Source organism: Lampetra planeri, chromosome 49 (genome assembly GCF_965212315.1).
Source record: "Lampetra planeri chromosome 49, kcLamPlan1.2.h2, whole genome shotgun sequence".
NCBI classification, from domain to species: Eukaryota; Metazoa; Chordata; class Hyperoartia; order Petromyzontiformes; family Petromyzontidae; genus Lampetra; species Lampetra planeri.
The window spans coordinates 6,531,571-6,556,374 of record NC_136155.1 but is presented as its reverse complement, the minus strand read 5'-3'; the positions used below and the strand labels follow the sequence as shown (position 1 = coordinate 6,556,374).

General features: G+C 45.7%; 1 protein-coding gene across 5 annotated transcripts in view; it reads right to left on the bottom strand.

Moving 5' to 3' along the window:
- Positions 1–9,053: 9,053 nt before the first annotated feature.
- LOC144733914 (regulator of G-protein signaling 8-like) overlaps positions 9,054–24,804 on the bottom strand; it is a 163,853-nt gene continuing 148,102 nt past the window's right edge. For 4 of the 5 annotated variants that reach the window (XM_078615921.1, XM_078615922.1, XM_078615923.1 and 1 more), the window contains 4 exons: positions 14,813–14,911; positions 13,988–14,049; positions 11,727–11,896; positions 9,054–11,015 (listed from right to left, as the gene is read on the bottom strand). In XM_078615921.1, the coding sequence (XP_078472047.1) occupies positions 10,824–11,015; positions 11,727–11,896; positions 13,988–14,049; positions 14,813–14,911 (523 nt within the window). In that variant the 3' untranslated portion in view covers positions 9,054–10,823. Of the gene's footprint in view, positions 11,016–11,726; positions 11,897–13,987; positions 14,050–14,812; positions 14,912–16,078; positions 16,705–24,804 lie in introns of those variants that run through there. The other variant, XM_078615925.1, reaches the window with a different exon arrangement.

Here is a 24,804-nt window from a genome sequence, read left to right as displayed (position 1 = left end):
TTTCGGTTAAGTCACGTCTAAAAATAAAATAATAAATTAAAATAACATATTACGATGTTTCGTGTGTTGCAATCGAAACGTCGTAATATGTTATTTTAATTTATTATTTTATTTTTAGACGTGACTTAACCGAAAAGAACCAAATAATTCTTTCGCTCCGTACGTAGTCAGCCGTGCTAATCGGAGGTGCGCGGGGGGGGGGGTAACAACCTCAACACAAATAGTACTTCTAAAGAAATGAGTTTTCGATCTTGATCATTTAAGAGTGCCATACGTAGCTCCCTCATGGCCAAGGTGAAACTTGCTCTGCCTTACCCACCCAACAACCCATGTGGTCAGGCAGCAACCGGGCAGATGCGTTGACGTGATATTCACCACGACGGATGGTCCGTGGGGATTTCGCAATCTGTTGGCAGCAATGTCACAGCGCAAAGCCCGGCCCATTGACGTTGGGCAGCGATCGATTTCCACCCACAGAGCGGAGTGACAAAACTTCAGATGGAATTCGTTGGGAGTAACAGCCCCAGCTGAACGCGGATGCCCTCACCTCACTTGGCCTGAAACACAAACTCTGCCCAACCAGATTTCCATGTGCAGGACTTAACTGCCTTCAATGCGCCCCCCTTTCAAAAAGCCACAAATCACGCATTTGTTTATATATTTATCTATCCCTTCCCAACGCTTGTTGACGCGAAGCTGCGGTGCGTGGCGTAATCGTTAGCACCTTGGCCTGTACGCGGAATTAACCCCGCCCGCCCGCCCGTGTCACCCCAGCAGTGGAAATTGGCACCAACAACGTTAGCGCTGATCGGTAGGCCGTCTGGCCAGCGTGGAAGAGTAGGCCAAATACCGTCTTGAGGGGCGCTCTCTAGAGCTCCATCTAGTGGAGAGAGGGGCCCCTAGCAGCGGCAACGTCTCCATGCGTAGATGCGGTGGACTCGATGCCGACTTTTTAACTGCACAGAAACACAACAAAATGGCCTCTAACCCTGGCCACTGTCCCAAGCTTGGCTCTCGCTGGGTGCCATTCAGTCGAGCAGCAAAGGTTCTCTCTGCTCTGCGGCCTCGATTGCTGAAAACCGAGGCCTGCGGCTTAGCCAGGGCTCAGCTTCTCCGGGATGAGCGACCAGCACGACACAGAGCTGCCCCATGAGCCACGGAGCTGTGGACTTGCCCCCTCCACCTCCATTCTCTCCCCTTCCATCACCCGCCATCCATTCCCCCACTAACCCCTTCAGGTCCCGTCCATCCCCTCCACCATCCCATCCACCTCACTTGGATTGCTAAACACATTGTCCTGCGGAGGGAGCTGGTAGGAACGTTGGGTTGCTCGGTCAATGGCCAGGGTCAACGGCGGCGTGGTGTATTCCGCAAATATGGCCGACTGTGAGGGCGGGCACAAGCCGGCGTGAGTAGGTTAAACGTTGAGTTTTAAAAGGGCACCACGGGGTGACCAGCCCCTCCCCTCCCCACCCAGCCCCACCCCTCCCACCCCCATCCCAGCCCCACCCTCCCCACCCAGCCCGTCCCCACCCTCCCCTCCCCATTCAGTCTCTCCCCACCCTCCCCACCCTCCCCACCCAGCCCCTCCCCACCTTCCCCTCTCCACCCAGCCCCACCCGTACCATGTTTGTATGCACGACGGACGGACGAATGGACACAATAATCCCCTGTGGGCTAGTGGAACCAGGTCGTCCCTACCAGTATTAAACTGTCATTGTTACGCACTCAATGTAATTTGTGAGATTCTAAATTGATTCACTACTTTAATACTCTCTTTTGTTGACGTAAAGTTGCATAAGGTCATGCTGTCCCAGGCGAGCACTTTTTTTGCTCTTGACAATTTTTGCACCGTGTTTTTATATTCACGTGACCCTGACGTTGACCCGAGCGAGGTGACTGGCGTCGTTTGTCCCGCGTGCATTCCGTTTCTCCGGTGACTCCGTTGATGTCAAAGACCGATTCCAAAGTGGGCGCCGGTGACACGCTTCCCCTTATCACAGTGGCACCCCCCCCCCCCCGCATGAAAGGGTGGTGAGTGTTTTCTTTAACCCGCGTTCACATGGAATGAATCAATGTTTATTTTCTCCAAAGTAAAAGTGTCCATTTTGCCAGTGTCCTCAGCTAGTTTGCAACAAGAGGGAATCCCTCCCCCCACCATCCCCCTCACCATCCCCTCCACTATTTACCCACCCCCCCTCCATGCTGCCACCATCCCCCTCCTCACCATTCTCTCCCCCTCCATCGCCCCACCATCCGCCCCTCCATCCTCCCATCATCCTCCCTCTACCCCCCCCCCCACCATTCTCTCCTCTCCCCCCGTCCACTCCGCCCTCCATCCCCATTCCGTTTGCAACAGGGTGGAAACATCGGTGCATCGGCACAGCACCAGAAGAACAACACAACAACACAGCAACCAATGAGAAATTAACATTTTAAAATCATTGCCATTGTTTTCCTTCAGGTCAACCTGGTAAGGCTGCCTAGTTATTTTTTTTGCTGGCCGAATTGTTTGCAAGCCCGGTCCAGTAACTTTTCTGGCACTCAATCTTTCCCGTGCTAGTGGAAACACAATACGTTAGTTGTGGTCTCTAAAAAAAATGTAAAGCACATATGCCATTTTTATGTGACGCCCATTGCGATGTTATCACATGACAATTACTTTTGAATGGCGACATAAATACATTGGTTCCACTGATGTTTTGCCACCCCTCGTGATACCGAAATCTGCTCAGGCTGCTTTCAATATCTTTGGTTTATACGCTTTTTAAGTGGGAACTGCAAGTTTCCATTTCTGTAAAATAATCTCCTTTGTCACAATAAATATTGTGACTATTTTTATTATAAATGCTCTTGCCTCGGAGGGGAAGAACCTAGTTAATAATTTGTGACTTATTCATTCCATTTTGAAGCAGAAACAAAAGATAACTTGTTTCAGACAGAGAAAAACACGAGCGTGGATTTATTCCGAACAAAACCTGAGCCATTGGAGGACAATGGAAAACAACATGGTTACTGATGGCAATCAACCGGCCCGGTCCCAGCCTTGGCTCATAGAATAGTTTATGTATATATGTAAACGCTTTTTTATTACAATTTATTTTCCTTAGATTCAAGCGAGAGTTGTGATACACTGACATTTTTGCTCGAGTGGGGGGGGGGGTAAATGCATCAGAGAGCATCAAAACACTTTAATGTGGAACGTTGATTTCGCCAGAAAGCTCCCCCCCCCACCAACTCTGAGTTTGTTGTCTTCATCGCTACATTCGCGCCCACACTGACATTGACCTCTGCTTGTTGCCTGTGTGAGCCTCAACACTGTGACACCCCACCGCCCACCCCCTCCCACACAATGGCAAAAACAACCGCCAGCACTACTGCACATTCATTTCCAGACAATTAAAGCGTTTTGTGAGCCAAAACAATCTTGTTGACAGCTGGCAATAATGTGCGCGTCACGTTCATTTGTTTACGCCTTTAAAATGCGGGACCTTACGGGAGCCATTTAATTACAGCAGTCGCTCTTCGTGTTGCTGTAGGCCACGTATGAAGCAAACGAAGTGCAACATATGGAATCAGAATGTGTATTTATGCTGGAGGAATCCGAAGAGCTATGAAGCTCTTTTTCACTGATGTCCGGTAGGGGTGGGCCAGAACGTACGTGTCCCCGTACACACATGGACGAGCTCGCAAGAAATGTGTGTGCGTCCATAAGTGGATGCAGTACCACAGCGACTCTTTTAAATTATGCTGCAAATAAAATGTGCAAAATTTGATGGGAACATTTGATGGATAATTTGATGGAAAAAAATTGATGGGGAAGAAAATGTGGAAAATTGATGAAATATGGAAAATGTATTTGATGGATTTATTCACATCCATGTTTTTAAAAATTCTATAACAGCATCTACTTCTGTGTTATGAATGCTAGCAGGACGTATGACCTGTACATTGTAAGCTATGTTGTTCCGCAAGGCTACAACCCTCGGACTCGTGGTCTTCTCAATATACCACGTTCCTACTTGGCAAAACCATCTTATTCTTTGGTTCCTTCGGTAAAGTCATGTAGATAGAAAAATAATAATGAAGTGAAAAAAAATCTAATAGAATAACATTTTAAATAAAAAAATAAAACCACGACGTTTCGATCGCAACACAAGCGATCGTCATCAGTAAAAGGGGGTTAGCCTCTAACGGCAAACTGTTAATAAAGGTAGCCCAAGTGTCAGCAGCATGGGCGGGGCAGCTAATGTTAATGTTGTTGACGGTGGAGGTTGCTGCTAGAAGTGATGGTAGTAATCAGAGGTGTGGACTCGAGTCATGTGACTTGGACTCGAGTCAGACTCGAGTCATGAATTTGATGACTTGCGACTCGACTTGGACTTGCATAACAATGACTTTGTCCCACCTATGAGATGTGGACTCGAGTCATGTGACTTGGACTCGAGTCAGACTCGAGTCATGAATTTGATGACTTGCGACTCGACTTGGACTTGCATAACAATGACTTTGTCCCACCTATGGTAGTAATAGGTAGTGATGGTCCTGGTGGTGGGCTTCCACCAATTAAAGAGCTGCCAGGTCTAAAATTGAAACATTACAGCCAGTTATGACTTGAACTCGTTGATAATATCCTTCCAGTGAATGCTGAGTTTGTACCTATCTTCTCGGTTGAAATTGTGTATATGTCTGTGTCTATGTCTGTATATATGGATGGTTTCATGAAGTCATCCATATATACAGACATAGACATAATTTCAACCGAGAAGATTTTAAATAGATTTTATTTTTTATCATTCACTTTATTATGATTATTATTATTTTTCTATCTACGTGACTTTACTGAAAGAACCAAAGAATATGAATTCCTGCAGTGACGAAAATTTTAAGTCAAAATCATCTTTGTTTTACTGTCGACTACGCTGATGATGCCCAGCCCTTAGATCGACATTGATTGCATGAACCCAACCTCACTGCCCACACTCTTATACGGCTTTGATTTGGTCTCATCTTGGATTGGTTATAACTGCCTCCAGATGAACGTTTCCCAAATTTAAGAACAGTACAAATTATGTTACATAGTGTGATCGAGAGAGAAAGAGAGAGCCAGCCGGTCAGAGGCAGGGGAACAAAAGCCTGGATTTAAACAAGGACAGGGAGTCAATAAAATATAGTGCAGGGGGGGGGAGTAAAGAACAGAGAGGAAAGAGTGGCTGCCGACTGAGAGCCAAGGGTGGCTGAGGGATTTGAAATAAACTCTTGGTTGCTGGAGTTCAGAGCGCATGGCGAGGTACAGAGTGAGGTGAGGGGGGGGGGTCATGAAGGAGATTGGAAATGATGAGCGTTAGCTTGACATTGACCCAGTGCGGGTGTGATGTCTGGTAGTAGCGTGTTGGATCATCTGCTTTTTTGGAGATGATTTGGGAGGAGCTGAAACAGTCCACTTGGGACGCCATGAAGGCATCGATTCTCAGAGGTACGTGTGTGTTCAAGAAGTATTCACAGATGTCTGTATGATGTCCTGCAGAGTTATGTGGGAAGATAATGAGAGCTCTGGATCATTTATAAACCCAGGGGATTCACAACCTTCGCCCAGTGTAGTGTCGGAGTTTAGGAGGCGCATGCTTGCACTGTATTTTAATGGAAACACGTTTTGCTGATTTACAGTATAATCGTAAATCTCGAAAAACTACTCACTTCTAAATCTTTTGTAGTAATTTTTTTTATTATTTTAGTATAAATACATGTACATTTTTATTCATTTGTTGTTTTTTGTCTGACTTTATGGGAACTAAAAGACACAAATTCGCCTGTTTTCTCATTGAAAATGGGTACATTTCAAAATATCGCTGTCCTGGTCGCAAAAGCAAAGTTTGTGGGGAATAATAGCCATTTTCTATACTTTTGAGGCATAAGCAATTAGGAAATAACACTTACTACCCAGGAAACAATTATTTTTTTGTTACACGGTGTAATTTGACTATATCCACTTATTATGTACAGCGTGTTGAGAAATGGATTTACACCTAATCTCACCTTCCACGCACTCTCCACACCAGCAACCAAGGCTTGTTTTTAACAAACCCCTGGTCGACCTTTGCTTCTGCAATGATCTGGAACACCCTTCCCCCAGCTATTCATGCTGTAACCTCCCTTCCCCAGTTCAAGTCCAGGCTCAAGGCCTCTGTCCTATGACCAGCTGCCTCGTTCTCTCAATAAAACAAATATATATATAGTTTTTTACGTGGTGGTTTAGTTACTGCAGCTACATACTATTAACATTCCTTCCCTTTATTAATGTTACCCCTATCCCCTCCCTTTGATGCTGCTAATCCTGCATAATGCACGGGCATAATATGACTTTGAAACCCCCTGCCCACCTACGCATTTCACAAGTAGTACTAATCCCATATCTGCATTTCCCATAAATATGCTAAATTCCTCTTGATATGCAAATTATTTTGTCAAGGCGCTCCTCTTCCCCCTCCAACCCAGCTTAACTATACGCTCCAAGCGTGGTGGTGCTCATTCAGACGCTGTCTTCCCGACAGACCTGTTCTTCACCTGATGACGGCTGCTTGCGTTGTGGCCGAAACGTCGTGAGAATTATTATGTTTTATTTTTATTATTTTATTATTTCCCTTCTACGTGACTTCACCGAAAGAATCAAGAAGAAAAAAAAACAAATATACCCATAGATTCCGTGCAGCATCTTGATGCGTGCGCTGTATCACCGCTCGTTTGTATTGTCTCGTCGCAAGCACGAGAGGTGGTGACCCTCAAGCAACGGCTGGCGTTTTGTTGGCCCGACAACAGCCAAACAACGCGGCGAAGCTTCCACAGGGCCTCCTACGTTCGGTTTGCGTGTGCCGCGTGCGAGATCTAAATAATTTGGAAAAAAAACTGCGTTGTGTAAACCGTGCGGGCGATGACAACAGTTGCTCAACGAGCACATCACTCGGACGTAACAAGAAGAAAACGCACGCGGTTAGAACGCCTCGCGCTAATGCGCGTGACGCAAGTCCCGCGTTCGTCCAATGTAAATCCTCGGCACCCGCGGGCTTCGTCAAAACTTTGCGCGTCTTTCGTGGAATGTCTTCACCACGGGCCTTTCATGGTGGTTCCCGGAGTGCCCGTCGTATCGCAGCGACGGTGCACTGTGATGGAACCAAACGGTTGGTGACTATGGTTGCCACCCCGGAGGTAGAAAACACCGTGACATGGTCATGGGCAGAAGAATGTCTCGGACGAGCGAAAGAGGGGAGCAACTACGTGTAAGGGGCCGTCCATAAATGACGTCACGCACCTAGGGGGGGGGGGGGTCAGATATTTGGGACGATGTGTGACGAGGGGGGGTGGTGGTTGAGATATGTGACGTCACATCAAATTGCGCAACTTTAAATAAATATAGGCAACACGTTCTACTTAATTAAATAGACTTTTTAATAAATGTTTTCTCCTTCAACATCAGAGTGCAGCGCCACATTAAATACGCACTACAATGACAATAGTTGAAAGCGATTTGAAGCATGTTTTATTTTTTGGGGGGGCGGGGGGGGGGCAGAGCTTTGTGACGTCATATTTGAGGGGGTCTGACTTTTTGTGACGCCTTGTGACGAAGGGGGGGGGGTCAAAAATCGTCCAAAATCGCGTGACGTCATTTATGGACGGCCCCTAAATGCATTGTCTTGAATGTTGTATTTATGACGCAACTGACAAAACACCAGGACTTTGAATGTTCTGGGAAGATTTACAGATATTCCAGGACAGCAGTTACCCCACGATTTTGGGAAAACCAGGCTGGATAGAAAACGTTTCCCGTTACCATCACGTGATCTGTGGCTCTGCCACGTTATCCTTTGCATTGCCATGGATATCCGAACCACGGCCTTGGTGGCAATGTGTTTCATGTTAAAAGGCAATGTTATAATAAACTTGACTCACCAATTTGCTGTTTCACAAAAAAATGAAAGACCACTTAGTGCTGGGCAGCTTCTCGCGGTTGAGCCGTAACAGCTCCCCGATGTGTTTTTGGTTTGCACGGCGTGTTGTTTTGGCGTGATGTCCAAAGTTTCACTCCACGTGCTGAGAGCTTTTAGCACCTCGATAGCCACATTGAGTTTCGGACATGTTCACGTCGTAACTATTCAGACATCGTGCCCAGCAACCCAGGAGAATAGCCCCCACAAAACACACCGGAGATATTTAAACACCACTATTAGCATATTTACTGATGGTATTTGAGATTGGAGACTTCCAGTTCTACATTTATTTAAAACACGGCCATTGAGTCTGTGCCACTTAGCACAACAAGAAGGCCATTTTCCATGCAACCAAATTCATTCACCGCTCTGAGGTGTTCTCAGTGACCTCATATCCAACAGAAAAGGCATGAGGACACTAAAATGTCTCAGAAACTCACAGCACCTTTCACTGCATCTCAACCATTCTAACGCCCTGCCAGTCTAGCCAAGGAGATCCCCAAGGTACATGCAGCAACCAGCTTGCAAATGGACATTAGTCTACTAGCCGACGCTACGTGGATGATCGCAATTAAGTAATTTGCGAGTAATTGATTGAATTTGGATAACTTGGCCCGAAACGCTGACACCACGTGGTCCACTCTGCCTCGACAAGCATGGGGCTACATACGAAACCGTTGCTGAATAATTTTTCTTTCATAAATTGTGTGCGCGTGTGTGCGATGTTATTTGCGTGCGATTCTCAATGGAAATCTTCACCGTCCATTGTCCGATGGTTCCTGTCCTATGCCTCCGTCTGTCTCAGTGGTTCTTCCTAACCCGGGTGAATGCTGCACCCCCTGGGGCATGCGAGATGCCCTTTCTGGGGGTGCGAGACGTGGCCAGATTTTATTTTTTCAAGGTACAGCTACTTCGTTTCATCAAACCCTATGCGTTTATTAACATTACACGTTTTTTTTTTACGATCGAGGATAACATTAGGTGCAAAGGTGAAGAACCGCTGGTTTATCTTAACAATTCCCCTCCACACACACACATCAAGGTCTTCCAATCGCGACACAGGCGTACATGTACGTGTTTTGATTACTTTTATTCATATTTTTAAAAAAGAGGGGGGGGGGGGGAAGGGGGTTCGAGTGTCACAAAAACACGGAGGTCAAACGCAGCAGGTCGAGTGTGTGTACAACAAAATAAAAGTCAAGGAAAGGCAACACATAAATATATACATCTTCAGAAAATGTACATCCACAGTTTTCCAGGCTAGTACAAGAGAACGATATGTACAATCATGAGACTGCGACGACATAAAGCCAACCAGGGCAGTTTAATATAAAATGATAAAAAAACAACAACTCAGAAACCATAGGAGTGTCCGTACACATGCGCTAATTGTTGTACAATTAAGCCAGAGTGTGAGCAAGTGTTCACTCATCAGCAGGTTATAGTGCATCATTACACATATTGCACATCGGATGTGAAAGGTTTATTTACAAGTGATGCTGGCTTCTGCGTTTTATATATATACCGTATATATGCACATACAGGATTCCCCATTAGACTGTCCAGATTTGCTTTTGCATTCCTATGTTTGTGAAGTTTCTCAATCACAGCACATTTTATGTCACTGTAATTATGTGTCGACGATCAAGGTGAATAGGCGGGATGAATAATGCATATATAGACACGCACCTCCAGTCAGATACATATACACATCCAGGACATAGCACAGATAAGAGCAGCAGGGCTCTCAATTACGAGAACCTGAGTTCAAAGCCTATCCAGGGTCAGCGATGCTCATCATTCTTTCAGGGTGAATAAAACGAGTACCAATTGGAGGGAAGTCAACATTGTTTGCACTATGGAAAGGCTGCTTCCTGCCATAGGGATATGGAATTTGCAGAGCTGCTTGAGGAAAAGGAAAGTACCACCCAACACTCGTTCGAACATGAGTATGTTGCGCTATATCATACGCGGAAAGCAGTTACAGACTGTAAATATACATGCACACATCTAGCTGTGTGGGTTGCAGTTAACGCAGTATGACGCGAATGGGCCTTGTACACGCGAGAATGAAGATCGGGTGATTAAATCTGGGCGGTTCGTGAAACGATTGAAATTCCTGATAGTTCACAAACTCGGCCTGTCCCAATCAAGCATCTTAGCCCCAAAGACCCTGATGTGCGAATTATTGGCAAAAAAAAAAAAACCCAACAACTAAAATAAAAACGCCCAAAACGCCCACGCACCCTTTCCAACCTATAAAGTGCCCCATTGTGTCAACATCAGATACACAAGCGCCGTCCCCGTCCACGGCACTGTTGCGTCTACGTGTTGATTCAGACGCTTGAGCCCAGCCGAACTCGCGACTCGCATAGTGGTTATTTTTGGCATCCTCTCCTCTCCTTGAAATCGAGCAATCCTCCAAAGAAAGGCATGATTCTGTTGCCCGTGGAGAAAGTGGCCCCGATCTGCGCTCCGATGCTTCTTCCGACCGTGCCCCTCCTTTGGTAGACGGCGAGTGGTGTGGCCTTGCAGATTATTGGGCACACGACTCCGCCGTGGTTTAGCGTCGTCTTTCATCTTCTTCGTCCTCTTCCCGTTGGCTTAAATAATGTTCACATTCACAGAATGATCCTTGTAGCCGTCACATTCGAGCCGTATTATCGACGTTGGCCATCCAGGGCTCGTTCTCTCATTCTACATCAACTGGGCGACTGAATGTGAGAGATCATCTTTTTTTTTAGATCTAAAAAAAAATCGGTGACAAAGAGTTTTTACAAGTCCAGTGCAGTGCAGCAGCAAAATTCAGAAGAAAAAAAAAATCGATTTGCCCAAAACTGTTCAGTCCGCAATTGCTCCCATGGGCTTTTTGACATTTGTAAGGTCATGGTAGAGGTCGGAGCGCAGGAACCGTGGGTATGAGTCTCGCTCCATCAGCCCATAGATTCGCTTCTGAGCCAAGTCTAATGATGTCACGGTCGGCTTCTGAAGGTTGGCCATCGTCACTTCCCGTGTGCTTGAGTCGAGGTTCACCTGCGATGGGCAAGAGCATTGAACAGGTTGTCAACCGAACGTCAAGGTGACGCAGCAATTGCAGAACGGTGTTTAATGACGTATCTCACAAGAGTATCAAAACATGAATTCCCCTCGCAAAGCCAATTGTTTTCTGGATTTTCATAACACGCGAATTGTTTAAAAAAGTATTATTATTTATCTGCAATGAAAGATCTGCATAATAACATTTGGATGAATGAAGATTATGAATAGAAAAACAAAATTTTGTTTAAAATATATTTTTTAATGTGGTCAACCATGAGGAAACGCTAAACAACAAGGCACTGAGATGTGAGCTATGATGGCTTTATATAATGGGGGTGTTGACCAAGCTAAAATATCCCATTACACAATCACATGCCACGAAAATGTTATTCAAACGCATTTAGATGGCAAAACGAAATATTAATGTATCTCAAAACCTGCGTTCAATTAAACCATTGATAGTATTTCCTTTAAAAACAACATTACTCAACATAGCACAACAAACACAAGTGCAGCGATTTTAGAAGAATCCATTGCTGGATGGTATTTATTTGACCATACTTCTCCACGCAGGTCAGCGTGGGGTGGTGAAGACATGGAGCACCACGGATGTGGGGCATAGAAGTACGGCACAACAATGGATTTTGCAGCATTGACTGCTTGGGATTTGGCTCCCGGGCACCGGTGTGGCACGAGGTCGCTCACCTCTTTGGGAGACTGGATCGCGATGAACTCTTCCGAGATCTTTTTCGACTTGGAGACGAGCTTCGAGGTTGAGCGCGCGCTCCGCTTGAAGTCTTCGCACGCGAGCCAGAAGTCGATGTTCTCCTCGCTGAACTCCGTCTTGAGGAAGGCACGGAAAGCTGCGAGGCCGTCTGCGAGGGGGCACACGTGCGACGAGAGCAGGAAGCATTATTATTGAAAACCGCGTTTCAACATTAAACAAATCCCATAACTGTTCGGGCTTCCATTGTACCACCTCAAGAGTCCAGAGATAGTATTCATATGTATTTCTTTTGTTTAACTAATGGATATTTTTTTTTATGATTTGAGAGATTATCGCCACGCTCTACCAATTATTATGTCGCCACCAGATGTGTGGATAACGCATAGCTACAATAAGGGACGCATTTTGAATGAGGAATTAACTGCTCTGCAAAGGTAAAATGTCAATATTATTATAATGCGCATCTTTTGGTAAACTGACCCAAGGCTAAATGCACAGGCAAAGCCAATTCCCCATCATTAGCATTAACACTGCCCTGTCACAATATATTACTGGGCTAAAATCCCTTTTGTTTGTACTTGTACGCCACTTCCAATGTTTAACGTGGCTTCATGCACGATTAGTAATCTGTGGAAGTTAGCACTCCAGTTAAAAATGGCAAAGTACGGGAGTCACAAATTACAGATGCAACAAACACAACGTTTAGCGGCCCCGTAATAATTGGCAGAGCCTTCCGATGTACGTCATACCTAATTAAAGTAACAGTCTCATTACTGGTAACCACTCTCATCTTGCCAGCCACTACAGGAAATTCTTGCGCGCACACTAATGACCGCCATGTACACACAAGTGCCTACTGTGCAAGTTCAAAGTGAGTCAGAGTTTCAGGGGATGCCCCTAAGGGCAAAAGCCCTCGCTGTGGCCGCTGTCGTTTGTTGGCCAATCGCCGGAGAAAACGTGGCTTCCGTGAGTGCGCAACGCAGAGCTCGGCCACAAACGGCAGCTGCCCTCATCAGACATCCGGCAATGACGAGCGCAGAAGTTCTGCGTCTGGGGCGGTCTAGCGCAGACAGGAAAGTGGTGCAAGGCGAGCGTCTGCACGTCTGAGCACGTGCAGACGGGATCGTCCGCTAAAATCCCCATCGGTGATGTGGTTTGTGTCTGGTGTTCAGCGAGCGGTGTATTTCAAATGGCTGTAGGAACCAGGGCGCGCAGTGTCGCCGCTTCTCAGGAGGGTGTTTACAACGCAACGCGGCGAGAGTCGGTGGCGTTCGTGAAAGATCTGCAATGGTTACGCCGTGGCCCGCAGAGGCGTAGCGATCGAGTGTGCAGGCGGTGCAAATGCACCAGGGAGGGCCCAAGGGCTTGAGGGGACCCAGGCCCTGGGCCACGAAGATGGGAGGACAATTGCTCAGGAATGGCCCAACCATTGATCCTGCCGCTGGTATGCCAAGTGCGAACGTATGGATTGCATTAATAATGTGCACATGATAATTGATAATTGTTTTTTTACCCTTCTATCTGGCAACAAAACTGACACCTTTTTTACAAGGAGTCATGTTTGCATAGACCACAATACCTGCAGTCATAATGCGAACAAAAAATATAACTCTGATAATGTGCACTGTCCTTGAAGTTGATTGGTCCACACCCGAGATAGCTTTCCTCAAAGCCTAGTCTCACATGGGTTGGACCAGATGACGCCAAAAGGCACACACCTCAAAGACAATGCACAATCAGAGTATGAGAGCTCGGGGTAAGCATTTACACCATTGGAACCTCATTTGCCAGTAAAAACCAATTATCAAATTATTTACTGGCAAATGAGGTTCCAATGGTGTAAATGTGCACATGCTTTATGGAAATGGTATCATCCCAGGCTGGTCAAATGCGAGAGCAAATGCAAAAGGGTGAAGTTATTGATGTTTTTCTTTACGTATTTATGATGAGCCCAAAAGCATTAGTATCTACACTTAAAAAGTTATTAAATTTAATTATCATAACATGTGCTCATTGTTGTGCCATGTGCATTTAGTAATGGCCTTCTTTTAAACTTTTAAAAAGCTTTGCATTGTATCGTGAGGCTGCAGGGGCAGACAAGAGGGACCACAGTTTGAAAAGGGGGGAGCACAAATTTAAATGAGTAAGTGATTTATAATAAACGCTGCCCAGAAGAAGGTGCCTTTGTGTGCTTGCGTATTTGCAATGCGCGAATGTGTGTACTTTGGCAGGGCCTTACATTTATGAGCCAGAAGTTTTTCGAATGATTCAGACCATTTCATGGCATCTTCACAGCTTGGCCTGCCCAATAAAAAAACAACACAAGCATGAATGTCAAGAATGCACCAACAAGTTAGGTATTACACTGGTGGAACGAATCAATTCTGACTCCATAGGAATAACCAAATATTAGCATTACGATTTCAACTTTCAATCCCGCCAAATGTTCCTGGATATATACGAGTGAAAATATGTACGAACAATGAACTAAAACGGAATTAAACATTTCAGGCCAGCTAAATAAACATTTATACTAGCAAATATTTATATAACCAGATGCTTTAAAAATCAATGTAGTTGCATGTAATGGTCCAATATGACAATATGAAACACCACCAGCAGCAACAACAACAACAACAACTGAGCCACACTGCATTGCTTATCCCACCAGACTAGGACCAAATCGTAAGCTTCATGCCGTCATGCCGTGCGAGGGTTAATCTGTTCTGTCAAAAACAAGCGTAGTATTCCCTCGTTATTTCATGAGGAATACATTCTGGAAATGCTCGTTGATAGCACATTTTGCGCATAATGATATTGGCCTACGAAAAAAACCCTATATTTTTAATGAATTCCCTTAAACAAATACGTAAACAAGTTTTCTCTCTTATCACTTTATCTCAACACTTTCTCACGTAACTTTCTCTCTCATCATTTTCTTTCCATCTCTCTATCCCTCTCGATGCAGTCACGTACGAGTTCCACGTGCGATTCGCGGATAGCCCGAAAATCTCCGACAGCAAGTTCGTGAACAACGAGGTCTGCCTGTGTCCACAACTCTTACCGAGAGTGTTTTCCCAGCGCGGGACCACTGGCCGCGGGGAAGTCCGAAGGGTCGGGTTTTCGCCGCAGAAACCCAAGTCGACTCTTCATGCCCTTGGCCCTGTGACGGCAGAACGTGCGTCATGATCACCCACGCCGTGGCACTCGAACACAGCTCCCCACATCGCTGAGCATCAACAGAGCCGTCAAAACTCCATGCGTGCACACGTTTGTCCAGCACATGGCGATACGTTGCAAAGTAGCACTGTGATAACATACTCTTCGTTCCGTAAAATGATGTTCGACAAAAGGTCTCTTTAATCCAACGAGTGTGAGTCGTTTTTAATCTCTGAAATATTCGGAGGCAATGGTGTAAACTCCACATTCCTACGGTAGGGATCAGTCTATCTGTATGACAGCCACCATTTGAAATTCCACAATCGTGGTAGTAATTTTATTGACCCCAGAGGGATGGTGGGCTGAAGTCAACCCCCATTAAAAATGTGAACTTGCAATCTTGTGACCGGGTCACGTGAGTCAAGGGCCCTACCACGCTGCCACCCAGCTGAATTACGTACAATTACGCGTATTGAACCTCACATAATTCCCCAAGACACCAAATCATATTGCCGTACATTGTTATGGCATTTGATATGTAAATCAAATGATTCTATTTTACAAGATTAAATATATACAGAACTCCAAAAGGGGGAAATGCCCTTTACGATGACCATGTTCGCGAGCATGGATGGTGGTCAGAAAATAGCTCGTGCACCGCCACGTGTCCACGTGTCACCGTTCTGACACTTTGTCATGGGACCGTATCACTGTGCTAAGACTGGATCTGTTCGTTCCCTGTCTCGCCTCCTCTGATCTATTTAAAAAACACAACGAGGCATTCAGACCGAGACTACTGAACAAATGTGCCATCTTCTATGAAATTCAGCTCTCGTAAAAAAAAAAACACCTTTATCAGAGTAATGTCGAATGATAGTCATCGCATTGATTTGTAAATGCCAATTTTCTGATGTCTCCGAGCACATCAGGGCATGGCATAATGAATTGTTAACAAGACAGCGTCGACAGGAAATTCAAGACAAATCCACCGATACGTTTTAACACAAGTCAAGACAATTCACACACATGCGTCCGTAACATCACGCACGGACGCAAAAGAGGCACCGAACATGCCAAACAACTCGCTTCCAAACGCCGCAACAACAACAACATACATTTGCGAATTTCACAAAAAACTATACCATAAAAGTAAAATCATAACGATCCGTACCTCTCCAGGTAGCTGCCCTGCAAATTGCTGATTGTATCGAGCATGTTGACAAATGTGGCCGGTGCGGTAGTCGGCACGCTACTAGGCTAGAGAGACACGACAAGTCAGCCGCCAACACGCGCGCGTTTGCTAGAATCTGACGGGAGCGCACCGACTTGCGCCACACTTAAACAAGCCACAGTGGGTGGAGCGTGGGGCTGGAAAAAGAACCGATGTGTTTCCTATTGGTGGGAATGAGTGGTGAGGTGGGAGGGCGGGGGATGGTTTATTGCATTGGGAGGATTAAGCCACACAGCACACCCACTGACTGCACTGTGGATGCCTTTCGCACCCCCTCCCACCGCCACAACCTAAAATAAACCGCACAACCAGAGCCGGAGCAACGCAGACTTGAACACGAGCGCCACCTGCTAGGTGCGAGTGCATTTTGCTGCCGGGACATTCAATTGCTGCTGTTCGCTAAACAAAAAAAAGTTGAAACTCGGGGTGGTGAATGGTGACGGTTGAGCAATGGGCGATGTTGACTCGCTCCACGCCACTTGCTCGCCTCTTTGGAGCTACCACTGGACGTCTGTGAAAGAGCTTCATAGCTCATCTTCTTGGTTCTTTCGGTAAAGTCACGTAGAATGGAAATAATAAAATAATTCTCACGACGTTTCCGCCACAACGCAAGCAGCCGTCCTCAGGTGAAGACCAGGTCTGTCGGGGAGACAGCGTCTGAGGACGGCTGCTTGCGTTGTGGCCGAAACGTCGTGAGAATTATTTTATTATCTTTTATTTTTATTATTTTATTATTTCCCTTCTACGTGACTTTACCGAAAGAACCAAGAAGATGAATCCCTGCAGTCACGAAAGCTTTAAATCGAAAAAAAGCTTCATAGCGCATTGGTTTTCTCCAGGATAAATAAAGATGCTGATTCTGAGAAGGGCCACCGCTAGAGATGGTTCTAAAGAGGCCCCCCTCTAGATGGTGTTTTGGCCTACTCTTTCATCCTGGCTAGACGGCTTGGAAGAGGTGGAAGTGCCCACACTTTACCCACCACACACAACCTGCCAACTGATTTATCACTTTAACACGTAGCAGGCTTTCGCGACCAATATTGTTCATAATCAACGATTTTTGGGTTTAGATCGCGTTATTTATAAATGTGTCGTAACCCTCCACCACCCGACACGGCCAATCAGTAAAAAAGTGTCACGTTGACAAAAGACAAATAGTTCACTGCTTTAGCCCACCGGTGTGTTGAAGCGTGAAACCACAACATTTACAATTTGAGTACGACGTTTCGCTGGTAATTGCATCCAGCATCATCGGGCAATTCGCCAGCATCATCGGGCAATTCGCCATTATGGCGAATTGCCCGATGGTGCTGGATGCAATTACCAGCGAAACGTCGTACTCAAATTGTAAATGTTGTGGTTTCACGCTTCAACACACCGGTGGGCTAAAGCAGTGAACTATTTGTCTTTTGTCAACGTGACACTTTTTTACTGATTGGCCGTGTCGGGTGGTGGAGGGTTACGACACATTTATAAATAACGCGATCTAAACCCAAAAAACGTTGATTATGATTTATCACTGCCGCCCATTAATTATGATCAGAATCAGAATGTGTACTTGTACTGGAGGAATCCGATTAGCTATAAAGCTCTTGTTCACAAATGTCCAATTAAGTTGTGTGTTCTCTGCTCGTTGGTTTTCTTTTCATATTTTGTGTTACTTGCCTCTTTATATTGAGAGTATTTTTGTTCATGAAATATAACAACTGTAAAACGACGAATTTGTATTGAAATAAGATACTATTTGTATCCTTCCATGGTCGTGCATCTTGTTTAAATTGTTATATTCCCATTAAAAGTTAGGCATCATTACAGTGGCGGCTGGTGATATTTATTTTTGGGGGGGCGCATTTTTTTATTTTATTGAGGGGGGCAAATAAATATAAAGCAGTACCAAAAACCATTTTGACTACTTGAATATAAATTTTGATGATCTTTATTTACATTTCAGACCAAAAGAAGTACCAAAAAGCATGTTTCCTACTTGAACATAAATGTTTCTCTTTTATATACATTTCAGACCAAAGTACCAAAAAGCATGTTTCCTACTTGAACATAAAAACGTTAGTTTCATGCTATTATCAATATGGCTGCGGCTACTTTCATGACGTTTGCATTTGTCAGAGAGATGTTTGAGGTCTCTTACCCCCGTCGTTGTCCACAAAACTTCAGTGCCGACACTTTGAAATAAAAGACAGGGAAAACAAAAAAGAGAATTGCTAACATCACATCCAGCCAGCCACCTCCGTTTCTCATAACAAGCGCGGGTGAAGCTTCGTGTGTAGCTTCGTCCTCTGTCACTGGCCTGCTGCTGGATTTGTAAATCGGGTTGGTCCGGTCCGAGATCCTTTATCTTTTTTATTTCTTCCAGCGAGAGCCTTGTGAAAGGGTTTTTTTGTAAATAAATTACAGAATTTGGATGAACTGCTGCCATTGTTTACACAAAAAATTTGATCAGCCTAGCAAGTGTCGAAGTGGTGTCGCCTGCGCACTCGCAGTAGTGGCCCAGAGCGTAAATTTGAATGACAGGTGACGAGAACCAATCAGATTGGATAAAATAACATGCATCCAATTCTGATTGGCCAGGGACGCAACGACTTGCGCCCCGAGGAGAATCTTTAAGAAACCAATTAGAGACCAGCTTCAGGTCACATGCTGTCCGAAAATTTAAAGTCTCACATAGACATCCATTTGTCCGGCGCCCCGCATGAAACACATTGAAAAACATAGAAAATAGTTGACCGATTAAAGCCAGTTTTTATTAAATGCTGATGCTTTTCTTACTACCAGCCGGCACATCGTATGAAAAAAATATTTTATTTATGTATTTTTATATAATTTTTGTATTTGTATATTCTTGAATCTTGATGGGGGCGGCGCCCCTGCGCCCTCTATTGACGAGCCGCCACTGCATCATTACATGTCTACCAATTTATGGAAAGCTAACCGTAGACTTTTTTCCATGCCCACTACTTCCCATTTCCACCATGGGGACACTACCTTTGCGCTACCGATGTAACTCTGCAAACTGATAAATATTCATTTCCCGGCGATGTCCTTCAGCGGCGATTGTTAAAAAAAATAAGACATCTCCTAAGCACATCGATGCTACATCCACAGCTGAAACATTTTGCATAAGCACTTTTCTACGTGGATTGACAGGGCAATAATAACATACTGGTGGTAAGATCCATACGTAATATATCATGAACCATCTACTCCCACCTTGACCCTTCATGATATAGTCTCCATGTGTTAAGTCTGCGCCCTAGTACATTTCATTCTGATGTTTGACATCACGTCAGGATGCTAATAAGTATATATTTCCTCGGTGTCACGTGTATCCCAAATGCATAGGCAGCCGACAATTCTTTCGACTGCGATGAATGTATTATGGTGTATCGGACTGGGAGTGTGCATGTTTCACGAACACTATGGTCACATGGCTGTTCGCCTTTGGCATTCTCCGGTTTGACACCCGTGAGACTAGGCCCTAAAGAAGGCTGTCTCTGGTGTGGACCGATCTGTTTAAAAAACAATATATATTACACTGGTCAACAAAAAAAAAATTCTGGCCTGGACTTTTGCAGCTGTTTTAGACTAATTTCAGGGTGCTGATTCCAAATCTGATCTCAGATTTGCCCTATCACATCTCATTTTTATGCTATCGGCATACCCCATTTTCATTGATTTTACCCGAAATTAACTCTGTCACTTATGATTGCAAGTTGTTGCGAGTCAGTGACTGCTTTAGTGTTAAAATATGGTGCTGTATTTTTAGGATAGTGTGTTTATAATATCATTTTATGTAGATATCCACATTTATTTAATATTTTTCTTCTGCAGTTTTGATTGAAAATGCAATATTTATATCTCAAAAACCTGATGTGATAGACAAAAACTGATGCCACATTTGGAATCAGCACCCCAAAATTACCTTAAAACCGTTGGAATACCTTATGCCAGAAAAAGGGTGTTGACCAGTGTTATCAGAGCGTTGTTTGTGTGGATGTTCGCCACAAGTACGTGTGGTTAATGCAGACATGATTCCTTGCAAAAGTTTCTATTTGGTGTTTGAACATCTTAACACCTCCTGTTTTATTGCCAGAAAGGGTAAAACCTATTCTTATTTTTTCATCTCTCACTTGAATAGTTAATGCAAGCAGTGTGGTGTGTTTTCGGGCTGTACCACGTGCTATTCGGCACGTGGTATGACGTTCCCCTGCACGTGCCGGAAGCTTCTTAAAGAACCAAACCGTTCTAGATGTGAAGCTTTCGTGACTGCAAGGAACAGTCCCTGACTACCACATTTAGATAAGCCCCTCCCCCCTCCACTTAACTTGTAGTTAAGATCTTGTCTCATGGATTTCTCCTCACTTGATACAGTAAATTTAGCTGTGACGGTCCCACCTGAAGACGGAGGCTTGTGTTGGCTCCGAAACGTCGTGATTTAATTGATTTATTTTCATTGATTACTATTTTTATTCGTTTTTACCTACGTGACTTTACCGAAAAAAAAACCTAAGAGTATGAACCAAACCGCTCTTCAGGAACCAAACGGTTCTTCAGTATTCCTGAAGCGATGTGGCGCGAGACGTCGGCCAACGTGATGAACCATGCGTGGCACAGTTTTGTGAAGAAACAAACACTGGCATCTTGAGTCGCGCGCCAGTCTCAAACGCCGTTTTATTCAAATTGACGATGACATTTGAACGTTGTGTATTAGAATAAAGTACACATCGTTACGTTCGAAAGTGTTGTGGAAATAAACAATGTTCAGTGCAAAAGAGGTCGTTATTGTTGACACTCAGCTTCACGATGGTTTTTGAGTTTAAATGTTTTGCATTTTTTAAACAAATGTGCTAAAACGGGTGCACGTCAAACGCCCAATCGCTTAAAAGCAGTTCCACCGCGTTTCAGTCACTTCCGCTAGTATATAACATCTCTTCACGGCCTTGCCCCACCATTAACTCGCTACCCTCTTCGTCTCGTTTCATGTCCCCTTCCGCCCGCTCCGCTCTCAATCTCTACAACTCCTCACCCCCCTCACGCTTGTGCACAATCACCGTCTCCGTTTTCCTACTCGCCCCCCTTGCACTGGAACAAACTTCCCCTCCGCATGAAGCACCCCTCTCTCCCTGTCGAGTTTCCGCTCCTCGCTCAAGACCCCCCACGTCTTCCACCTGGGCCCATCCTTCCCTCCATCCCTAGGCACCCCCCGTAATTCCCGTACCCGCTAATCTCATAACCCCATCCCTATTCACCGTATCACTTTAAGCTACCCTCATTGTACCACTCAACACCCTTGTAAAGCGCCCTGGATAAAGGTGCTATAGAAATATAAGATAAGTACTCACTCCCAAACACAGCACGAACCCGCTTGTCCATCCACTACTGGATGAGGCCCTCACCCACATCATATGGGTCATCGGGGTCATCTGACCAGACTTCGTCGTGCTGGCGAGTGCTGGTTGGCGAAGGTGGGGAGGGATAGCGGGGGATGAGGTGGGGGGGGACATAGACGTGGGAGCAGAATACAGTACAACAGCAGATTTTGCTGCATTGCCATCTGTTGCCCGCAAAGTAACCCCACAGCAAGCCTAGAGCACACTGTTTTACTCATGCTGGTCGCTTATACAAGCGCTATCCATACCCAGACGCTCTTCATGCGATGGCCAAATCAATCGTATCGTAAAATAAAATAAAAAATCCCTGCAAGTCTATAAATAGTGTAACTATAATAACCCTTGCACGAAGCCGGGGACTAACTGTGTGGAATGCGCACGGGACTGAGCAGTGTCAATGGACTGTAGACACGAAGGGGCTCGTACAATGCAGGCAGTCTGGGCCTGGCACAACATGTGCTCTGTTCTCTCGTGGGCCACGTCAACAAATGACAATGTCGGCTCCACCACATCCTGTTCTCTCCACCTCGGCTCATCCGATGAGCTAATGGTGCGTAATTAGTGCGCGCGCGCGCGCGTGTGGGTGGGTGGCCACGGCTCCGATTTCCCCATGACAGTCGCCTCTCTTCCCTGAGAAGGTCAGTGTTTACCACAACCCCCCACCACCCAGAGGAAAGCATCAATTGAGACACCGTCTCCCGATGACATTTGAAGAGAAACTGACAACATGATATAATATCATCATGGGACCTCCTTTGCCAGTACCAAAATATACTAATAGGGTTTTTCCCCTTTTTTCTGGCAACAAAACTGACACCTTTAGCAAGGAATCATGTTTACATTAACCACAATACTTGCAGTCAAATGAAAACAAAAAACAATACTCTGATAATTTATGCATTGTCCTTGAAACTCTAAAGAAAGCTGTCTCTGGTGTGGACCAATCAGTTTCAAGGACAATGCATACATTATCAGAGTATTGTTTTTTGTTTGCATTTGACTGCAAGTATTGTGGTTAATGTAAACATGATTCCTTGAAAAAGGTGTCAGTTTTGTTGTCAGAAAAAAGGGGAAAAATCCTATTAGTATTAACATGATATAACTTTATGCGGAGTTGTTTTATTACTACTTATTTACACTTTTTTTTACCCAGGAAAGCCTCAATGGGTCTCAAGGCGTTTTTTTTTACGAGGGTAATGTTAAGTTTTCAACAGTAGAGGGAGCAAATGCTCGCCGTGTCTTTCCCGATTAATTTTTCTAACTTGCCAAATTTGGAGCATGAAAGCAGCACTCAATGGCCTACCCTCTTTCGAATTGCGCTCACTGCCACGTACACGGTGGCAATGTCACGGTGAGTACACTCGCAGTGTTAACTAGGGCACACTGCTGGAATCCGAACCACGAAGCTCTCCAAGAAACGGCGGACGCGCTACCGTTGGGCGATGCTTCGTTTGAGTCATACATTCAATGCCTTCGGGAGTTCCAGAATATACAGGAGAGTGCAATTCGTTGGCACGTTTCATGAAGGGCACTGCAAGATCCCACCGTGTAGGTCCACGCGCTTGCTGAGCCGCATTTGACACTAAGTGCTTGCCGCAAATGAACCACCAATAACCTCGCTGATCTCGTCAAGAGCACAAACCATCACGCGAACTCCGGTCATCCTCGCAGAAGCGGCTTTTGGCTGCTGGCCATCGAACAAAGACGGTCGCCGCATCGCGCGGCGCTTTCAGATGCGCTTCTGCGCCCGTCTGGAACGCTCTCTTACTTCCGATATTAGGAAGCCACTTTGAGCTATTCACTTTTAAATCTAGTTTTAAAAGAGAACTGCTTTTTAATGTTGAGTGTGTTGTCCTTCCCCCGTACCTTAGATTAGCACGGTTGGCTACGTACGGCGTAAATTACTTAATTGGGATTATGCACGGGAGCAACTTTGCCCCCCGACTGCAAACAAAAACTTGGCGGGACCCTCCTGTAAAGCAGGCTGGAGATTCCGTGAGGCTTTCCAAGGTAAACAAGCGAAACATGAGCAATGGTATTCAAGTGGTGCCCTTGCATATTGAATCGGAGCTCTTGGTGTCGCCCCTCTTGATTTCACAACGCCCTGGTTGTGCAACCGCCCCCCCAGGAGCGTTGTCATCGTGAGACAAATCCGGCCGTGACGTGTGTTTCATTTCCATTGCTGCTGTTTTCAACAGCTGCCATGAGGGAGCTATGGCACTTTCAATTCTGGATTGAAAGCTAATTTTTCTTAGAACTGCATTTTTGTGTTAAGTTTGTTGTCCTTCCCCGCACCTCCGATTAGCACAGTTGGCAACGTACGGTGCGAAAGAAGTTCAACACACATCCGTAGCATTCATAACTACTGTATAGGCGTACCAGGGACAGTGGTCGGTTGCGTGATGTGCAGATTGCATTTCACATTCACAACAACAGGGCAACTCTTTCACCGAGACACTTTGCGAGTGCCACTCAACCGCCCTCGTGGGAAATGTTCCGTGCTGATTCAAAATTGACGCTCCTTTGGCAATCCACTGATAGGAGACGGCCCTCGCCTACCATCCCAGCCATGTGGGTCAACTCAATAAACCACTTTTGAGTTTCCAAAGAGCGGCGGCAGGGCTGCGCGTGAAACCAACGAGGTGTTGAGTTAACCTCAAACTGGGATGGCCTTCCAATTACGTTCTGCGTGATCGGTCACGGAACTTCATTAAACACATTCCTGCGGAGGGAGCTGGTAGGAACGTTGGGTTGCTCGGTCAATGGCCAGGGTCAACGGCGGCGTGGTGTATTACGCAAATATGCCCGACTGTGAGGGCGGGCACAAGCCGGCGTGAGTAGGTTAAACGTTGAGTTTTATAAGGGCACCACGGGGTGACCAGCCCTATCCCCACCCAGCCCCACCCCCCCCACCCAGCCCCACCCTCCCCACCCAGCCTCTCCCCACCCTCCCCACCCAGCCTCTCCCCACCCTCCCCACCCAGCCCCACCCTCCCCACCCAGCCCCACCCTCCCCACTCAGCCCCACCCTCCCCACCCAGCCCCTCCCCACCCAGCCCCTCCCTGCACGACGGACGGACACAATAATCCCCTGTGGGCTGGTGTAACCAGGAGGTTCCTACCCGTAGTATATGTGTGCAAGGATATGTGCACTGACCAGCATGGTGAAGTATGGTCAAACAACCCCCATGACTGACACGGTGCGGGAAGGTCGTCATCTGGCAGTGGGTTGAAACGCAGTTGTGAATTGTAATCTTATTG